Source organism: Glycine soja, chromosome 2 (assembly GCF_004193775.1).
Source record: "Glycine soja cultivar W05 chromosome 2, ASM419377v2, whole genome shotgun sequence".
In the NCBI taxonomy this organism is placed as follows: Eukaryota; Viridiplantae; Streptophyta; class Magnoliopsida; order Fabales; family Fabaceae; genus Glycine; species Glycine soja.
The window spans coordinates 39,071,637-39,080,778 of record NC_041003.1 but is presented as its reverse complement, the minus strand read 5'-3'; the positions used below and the strand labels follow the sequence as shown (position 1 = coordinate 39,080,778).

Genomic DNA, 9,142 nt, shown 5'->3' with positions numbered 1-9,142 from the left:
TAGGTGGAAGGAACTTGCTTGATGGGGTGGTGGTGGGCTAGTGGCCAATGGGGTGTTGGAGGAAGCCAAGAAGGAGAAGAAGGAATGCTTCATCTTTAAAGTTAGTTATGAAAAATCTTATGATTTAGTATCATGGTCCTTGTATTATATGATTCGTAGACTTGACTTTTAGGGTAAATGGGTGGGATGGATTAGGAGCTACTTGGAATCAGATACTATTTTTGTGTTGGTTAATGGGAGCCCAACTATGAGTTTCTTTCCATGAAGAAGATTAAGATAAGATGGCCCACTTGCACCTTTCCTCTTCCTCATTGTGGCTAAAGGTCTTAGTGGCATATGAGACAAGTTATGGAAAAGGATATGTTTGAGAGTCGTAGAGTGGGAACAAACAAAGTGCAAGTTAACCTACTACAGTTTGTAGGTGATACTTTATTTTTAGGTGAGGCTACATTCCTAAATGTTATTGTGCTAGAAGGGTTACTTAGATGTTTTGAGCTAGTGTCTGGTTTAAAAGTGAATTTCTACAAAAGTAAAGTAGTTAGAAGGATCCAAAGATATGCATCATTCTTGAAATGTAAAATCATGACCATACCTTTTGGATATCTACGGATGGAGGTCCGAGGCAATCCAAGAAAGGAAAGGAAGAGATGTGGGGAAGTGTGCTTATCGTAGGGAGGAAATTAGCTAGTTGAAAGAGTAGGAGTTTATCCCTTGGGGGTAGGGTATGTCTTATTAGATCAGTGCTTACATCCTTACCTTTTTAAATGTTGTCTCTCTTTAAAATACTTACAAGGTTAGTAAAGAAGTTTATGAGGTTATAAAGAAAAATTTTGTGTATTGGGGAGAGGAGGGGGTGGAAGCAAAATTTCTTGCCCAAGTGGGAAACAATGATTCTTTCAAATGAAAAAAGGGGGTCTTGGATAAAGAATATATTTATTTTAATTATGCTTTGTTAGCAAAGTGGAAATGAAGAATGATGAGTGGAGGTAATGGACTATGGTATGAGGTGCTTAAGTCAAAATATGTTGGGAGGAAAAATTTGGTTTCGCAAGGTGGTGGGCCAAGATCTTCGATGTGGTGGCAAGACTTAGGAAGGGTATGTGGAGAGTCTCATCAAGTTGGATGATTTCATACCAATATTAAATGACAGTAAGGGGAGGGGAGTGGGGTTAAGTTTTGGTTAAACATATTATTGGGGGAGGAGGCTTTGACAACAAACTATTACAAGTTATTTTCAATTTCAACACAAAAAATGAATTTTGTTTGTGACATGGGAAAATGGGTAGAGGACTCATGGCTGTGGGACCATATATGGAGAATGGATTTTTTTTAGTGGGAAAGAAATGGTTTAATAGGTTGTTGGATGAGCTTAATAATGAGCAATCCAAGAATTAGATTGCCTGCCAACTAGAATTAGATTGCAGTCTAGGCAAATTACTTGTCCACATGAATGTTGTTTTTGTTCTAATATGGAGAACAAATGTCATTTATTTTTTAGCTTTAAGCTTGCTTGTACTATCTTGCAAATGATGGGTCTTTGAAATTTATTGTAGCAAAAAGTTAATGCAGTTGAGTGCATTCATTATTTTATGGTGCATTGGAATAGGATGAATAAGAAAATATGGGAGTCAATTAAGCTACCTTTGGAAGTTTTAATCACATTTGCTCTTCAATATTATGCTAAATGAAATTAAGTAAGACATGACCAACATGAACCACCACATCAAGTTGTTAATCAACCTATTCTATCATAACAACCTCCAAATTCTAGGCCATTAAAGTTAAATGTTGATGCAACAATTTTGCATGCACAAACTTGCTTCGATATTGGGATGCACATTCGTGATGAGGGGGAATATTCATAAAGGCTAAAACTTAGTGGTAACCTGACCTTTCAAATCCGTAAGAAACTGAAGCTTGGGGTCTCATTTAAGGATTACATTGAATTCAAGAACTATGCTATTAAAATATTTCTATAGAGCTGGATTGTAAACTAGTCATTAAGAAATTATCACATTCTATAGGAAATAAGACAAATATGCAAATCATCATTTCAAGAAATGGTTGCAATGGTTTTAAACATGGTTGGTCATGGAGTAGGTAATAAGATGATACAACAAATGTTTCAACATTAAACAAAAACCATAACTATGCATTTCCATTAAGTATTAGTTGCATGTCTTATATTAGCCTTTAATTACATCAATCCACAAGATTATAGGTTTTGTGATATCCACAAAAAAAATTAAAGACAACCAGTGATATTGGTCATTTATCAAGATGTTATAAATGCAATTGATGGTACTTATCAAATGTGTAGTTAGTCCTAGTGAACAACTTAAATTAATTAGAAAAAAGATCATCCAACACAATACAATGATTGTGTGTGATTGGTACATGTGCTTTACATATACATTACTATGATGGAAAGGCATCACACATGATGCATGTGTATTCGAGAATGCTCTCACAACTATTTTCATGAATTTCCCACATCCACCCCCCGATGTATGTTTATTATAATTACAATTTATTTATATTTTCATGAACTCGTGATTATATGATAATGATTTTATTCTTTATTAGGTATATATTACTTGGTTGATATTGGTTATCCAATACCAATATGATATATTGGTCCTTATAAATGTGAAAGTTACCACTTGTCATAATTTAAGTGCTCATTTGGATTTGCAAACTACAATAAGGTGTTCAATTATTACCATTCAAGTTTGATGAATACGATAAAAAAATATTTTGTGGTATGTAAAAATAGGTTTGCAATTTAGAATGTATGCCTAAGTTCAAATGTGAAACACAAGTACAAATAATTATAACAACAATGACTATACACAACTTTATTAGAAGAAAATCTTAATTTGATTTTGAATTCCCTTGTTATGAAGATGAAAATATAGTTGAAGATGAGAATGATGATCATATTGGTGAAGATCAACCTTTATCTTTAAATGTGACATCTTCAATAAAGATAAATCTTGTTCAAGACTCAATCCAACATCAAATTAGAGAGCATGTCAACTTAATTAGTCATGTAGTAAAGATTGCAATTTTGTATGCAATACATATGTATCATTAACTATTGCTGGAAACCATTTGAATAAAAAGAAAATAATAAGTAACAAGTAAAATCACAAAACTCCTCCTAACTTGCTCAAAGCAACATGCCTTTCTTTTAGCTTTTTATCTTATGGTGTTGTTTGTTTTGGTTAGAATCATATCTCATGAATGTTGGATTTTATCAAATTTGGGCACCATTTCACCCACTTATAAGCAACCTTCTTCTTTTTTTTTTTTTTTAAAAAAAAGAATCACATCTTTACAAAAAGGCTAAACTTGAGTTGGACAGTGAAAATTGAGGAAAGTGCATGTAATGACCAAATTCATAGGCCTTCTTTGCTTGAATTCTTGTCGAAATTGTCTACAATTAAAAAGGCAATTAGGGGGGTCTTGTTGGTGGAGAAGAGCTGTGAGAAGGTGTGACAATCACCAATGATGTTAAAGTTAAGAAAATTAGAGATGACAATCTTAGGGTTGAGTTGACATTACCAATGATAGAGAAGAAAACCTTCGTGGAAGGGATGCAGTGGGAGCAAGATCGTGGGGCACAGAGGTGGTGATCGTGGAGCAAGAATTCTTCATGTTGTGTAAATTGAACAATATTATGGAGACACAAGTTTCATGTTAATGAAGAGGGATAATTTTGTTTTGCACATAAAGAAAAGAATAATTTTATCATTCAATATAAAATTGAAACCTTTGTTTAATGTGGTTTCATTGAAGAGCTCAAAATAATGTAAAAAAAAAGAGATATTAGACATAATGAGTAAAATGTAAGAGATGCACACACAATTATTTTTTTTTATCAAATTTAAAATTTTAAAAATGGTAGGTTGGACCAATTAATCTATCTTACCTATTATGAGTTCATTTTTTATGGGTTAAAATGAAACCCGTCAAACAAATAATTGAGTTAGAATATTACTTAATTTATGTTTGAGTATGATATTTTTTTTTATGAATTATGATGTTTCAAAAAGTAAATGGAGAAGAATTGATTTTATTTGATTAATAACTTAGAATTACCTGTATAATGTAAATTAGATATAAATTATAAATTCTATATTCTACTACTTTGAATTAAAGGGAAAATAAAAATTATTTTCCTAAAATCAATTTCATCCACCGCATAATTAATAATTTTTTCTGATAAAGAAAAAGTCTAAACATGTTATCAAGCTCTCTCAATATTGATTTTAATACTCCTAAAATTGATTATGAAAACAAACTAAACGAACACTGAGTAGGTAAGATTAAGATATTTTCCTGTTGTGTTTGTTTTATCCCCCTCTTTCATACTGATAAACTAATCATCGTTAGTTAATGCAAAAGAAACCCGCAAATGCCTTTCTGTTTACTCTGACTGACATGGTTGAAAATGAAAACTGAAATACGAATAATCTTACCGTAAAAGGGCTCTTTCCTCTATTAACTTAATCTTCTTAACCCCATTCCAAACGCGCTATCTCACTTTACGCTTAAGCAAAAGAACAATGATTTTTTAGTACAAAATTAAGACAACATTTTATTATTTTCTAGTTTTACCATATATTTTTAAGATATGTATACATAAATAAGGTAAATAATGTATATATCCACAGTATAATTCTTTTGTATTATTATTTAATTATAAATTATCATATATTTAATAAATATTTGACTTAAAAGTAATTGCTTAAAGAATTATACTCATCATGACTAATAATTTTTTGGGTATATAAACCTAACTAATAATTATCAAATAAAAATTAGTTGTCAGTATAAAAATTACAGAGATTACATATAGAAAATAAAATTATTAAATATGTAGACAAGTTTGTGAAAGCGCTGAAAATATAATTTTTTTTATGTTATTAATATCTAATTAAATTTTTTATATATGATAAATTTATTAAACTTTATAATAAGCGACTCTACAATCACATTTCTTTCCAATAAATATAACCAACTTTATTGATTAGTACTGATGGCTGTTAAAAAACTTATTTGACTATTTTTATTTAGATATCATATTGTTTTTTTTGTTGTAAAACTCAAACACAAAACTTTGTTCAGGTGATGTAGTTCAACTCCAGGATCAAAAACATATTAGTGACAGTCATCATAAAATTTGGATTGATAATGTACTTTTTTTCAACTAATAACAGTAGCGTATAGAAATTGAATTAAATTTTGTTATATATTACTACTACTAAATTTTTTTTATAATAAAATAACAATATATATTTTTAAAATTATCATCGTTAACCACAGGAGGTCACGAGCCTTCACACTCAGCGTTCTTGTTTGGCCCAAAAAGAAAAAATCTGACGCGCTTGCATCGTTCACCGGTTCAACTTCAACTCTCCCTCTCATTCACGTCAACGTTAACCTCACGTTGACTTCTCTTCCCTTCTCACCCTCTCCGTCTACGCGGTAGTAGTTAAATCAAATTGAAATCCTTCATAAGTTAATAAATATTAATCCAAACGCACAACACAACACAACACGATCCATTAGAAGAAAGAAAATTAAGCAAATAACAAGAAAGAAACAATGAACGACTTGTTCTCCGGTTCCTTCTCCCGCTTCCGCAGCGACCAGTCCTCCCCGGACCGCCACCACGACATCGAGATGGGCGCCACCGCCTCCGGCGGCGGTCGCGGCGGCGAGGTGAACCTTGACAAGTTCTTCGAGGACGTGGAAGGCGTGAAGGAGGAACTAAAGGAGTTGGAAGGTTTGGCTCAGAGTCTAAGGAGCAGCCACGAGCAGAGCAAGACGCTGCACAACGCGAAGGCGGTGAGGGACCTGCGCGCGCGCATGGACGGCGACGTCTCGGCGGCGCTGAAGAAGGCGAAGCTGATCAAGCTCAAGCTCGAGGCGCTGGAGCGGTCCAACGCCGCGAACCGGAACATGCCTGGGTGTGGACCGGGTTCGTCCTCGGACCGGACCCGGACCTCCGTGGTCAACGGGCTCAAGAAGAAGCTGAAGGATGCTATGGAGAGTTTTAACGAGATTCGCCAGCTTGTGTCCTCGGAGTACCGCGAGACCGTGCAGCGGCGGTACTTCACCGTCACCGGCGAGAATCCCGATGACAAGACTCTCGATCTCTTGATCTCCACTGGTAAGGCTTCGTTTCGGATCATTTGTTTGTCCTAATTTGGGAAAGTTAAATTTCATTTCATTTCATTTTATTTTCATTACGTCATAGTCATTGCAACTTATATCTCCTAGTCCGGGGTTATTACAACTTAACAATTGTGGTTTTGAGTTTGAGTACCGGATATGTAGTAGAATTCAATATTTAGGATATATTTGTTGCTCACAATAATTATATTTGACTAGAGCATGAATACCTGACCCAAGAGAAATTATATGTGGATGTAATAATTTTATACAACGAAGGGAGCGACAAGGAGATAGAGGTAAAAAGAATCGTTTGAGATAAGGTGATTGATGTTATAAAAAGAGAAAGAAAAAAGAATAATGTTGGAGAATTGTGAATAATATAAGTAATTCTCTGAATTTCTTAGATGTCACATCAAGTTGAAATATAGCAACCAAGGTTTTTGGTTCCTTAAGCAAGTTCTATCTTAGACACTTCAGTCGTATGATGCTCAATTAAATTTTAGTTGCAACTCAAAGTAGATTTTGGGTTTATATATTTGAAAACCAGAAATAAAGTAGTAAATTTACAAAAACATAACGAAAATTTACTAGTAGGAGAGTTGATCTTTCATATTCAAGCCTACTGGGACAGAGTCATGATTAATTTCTCATTTTCTTCATCATTGTTTCAATTGAAGAAGAAATAGAACTTAATGGAATCAGTGGATAGTTTATTAAAATGCAAAGTTGTATTTCTTCCAAATTCAAGTCTGTGAATGTGAAGCACTTTTGGGTTCAATGCTGTCTAAATCTCATTTGAAGCAAGTTTTGGAGGTCCTATAATAATCTGTGTTTTTCCCTTTTTTGCAGGTGAGAGTGAGACTTTCCTTCAGAAGGCCATTCAAGAGCAAGGAAGGGGTAGAATTCTGGACACCATCACGGAGATTCAAGAGAGGCATGATGCTGTCAAAGAGATAGAAAAGAATCTCAAGGAGTTGCACCAAGTGTTCCTTGACATGACAGTGTTGGTGCAACATCAAGGTGAGCAATTGGATGATATTGAGAGCCATGTGGCAAGAGCTCATTCGTTTGTGCGCACTGGAGCTGAGCAGTTGCAGACTGCGCGGAAGCACCAGAAGAACACCAGGAAATGGACCTGCTATTGTATCATACTTCTTCTGGTGATCATCTTGTTTGTGGTGCTCTTCACTGTGAAGCCGTGGGAAAATAGCAGTAGTGGCGGCAATGGGGGTGGTCAGCCTGCACCAGCTCAAACACCTCCATCACCTTCACCTCCTGTTAATGCTTAACCTTGGGGGACTATGAGTCTATATTTCACGAAGCATATTGGTTTCATTTATTTTGATTTGAAGATTGAGCTTTTATATTTTGGGATGCAGCACGGGTGATTGGCTTATGATTTGGTAGGAAATCTGTTGGGTTGACCAGCAGTGTCATTTCAATCCATGGAAAGGTTGGATGATTAATCTGAGTTTGTAATCTGAGGGAAGTGAATGGCTGATTGTTCTGTTGAGGTAGGTTCTTGGAGATCATTATTTTGAGCATCATATTCTTTTTCTGTAAGTAGTTTATCTGTTTGAACAGTTGTATTGCTGACCGATGGTTATAAAAACATATGGGATCTTTCCCTAAATATGATGTACAGTATCTTACTGTTCCCTTATGCTATATTACTGTTCCCTTATTAGTAATTTCTCTTCTCTTCTCTACTCTTCGTGAGGGTCCATTGAACTTAGTGGCAGAGCTGTTTGGCAATTATTCCAACTATTGAGTATGCCAATTATCTACTTAAAAAACAGTATCTGCACTTGCAAGTATAAGGCAAAAGTTCAATTCAGTTTCAACTGAATCTGTTATTATTATAATACAGTAATACATAAGTTTACATTGTCCACTCTTCTAGTGGTTTTGGAACTACAAGATAAAAATTATTGAACTCAACAAATTATTGGGGGTTATCAATGTACATCTCCATAATTTGTCATCAGTAGAACAGGTTAGAACAAGTGTGTGGAGAATGATGATGGTGGTAAAGGGGCATATTCATAGATTCATCAGTAGGGGTTTTATTTGTTTATAAATCTCTTTAGACAAACAAGCGGTAAATTCTTGTTTCTAGTGTCCTTGAGGTTGAATTTTTAACAGGGAAATGGTGAAACGAACCTTGTGAATATGTAACATTGTAGACTTTCAGTGTAATTCTGTTCTGCTTCTGATGTATCATGGTTATAGTATAGTAATGAAATTTTAGAAGTATCTGTTAATATTCTTCATTGACTTGTTGACTTTTGAGTCTTTCCTTCACTTGGTATTGTTCTGGAAACCTATCCAGAGCCCGATTGGAGCTAAAAAGAAGTTACATTCGAAACTTCCGTTCATAGAGTTGTTAAACAGCAGGGACTGCTTGACCATTCTCAAGTGACCCGGCCTGGCGGCCAACTCAACTCACCAAAATCCAAATAATGCCCATTAGCTGTTTAGCAAACTCGTTATGTTAAATACTATTATGTTAAATACTAAGTCGACAGGTTCAAAATTAATATAATAATCAAAGTAGATATGTAACGACCCTCCTTAGTGTCTGAAATAAATAAAAAATTACTAATTTTCTCAGAACAAATTCGATAATTGAAAATTACAACCAACAATCACCCCAATTAAACCTTAATGTTCCCCAATTAAACCTTAATGTTTGAATAGTATAAAGTAGTAACATATTTTACATTTAAGAACAATAGAATAATAATAATATAATATTTTCTTCATATAGCTCTAATTTAATTTTAAAGTATAGTATTATGTAAAACTTTAATACCTATTTAATCAACCAATAACTTAAAAATATTTTTTCTTTATCATTTAATCGTCCTAACCAAGGTTTGTAATCTATATAGAGTACAAACTCATTATCTAGACTTGGTTAATCTCTTATTGAATAGCCATTAATTTTATACTT

At 34.0% G+C, this 9,142-nt stretch overlaps 1 protein-coding gene across 1 annotated transcript; it reads left to right on the top strand.

The window, feature by feature from the left end:
* The first annotated feature begins 5,388 nt into the window (after positions 1–5,388).
* Positions 5,389–7,877, top strand: LOC114393713 (syntaxin-121-like). The gene is made up of 2 exons (XM_028355124.1): positions 5,389–6,181; positions 7,036–7,877. Exons 1-2 carry the CDS (start codon positions 5,614–5,616, stop codon positions 7,473–7,475), a joined length of 1,008 nt encoding a protein of 335 aa, XP_028210925.1. The 5' UTR covers positions 5,389–5,613; the 3' UTR covers positions 7,476–7,877.
* Positions 7,878–9,142: the final 1,265 nt, after the last annotated feature.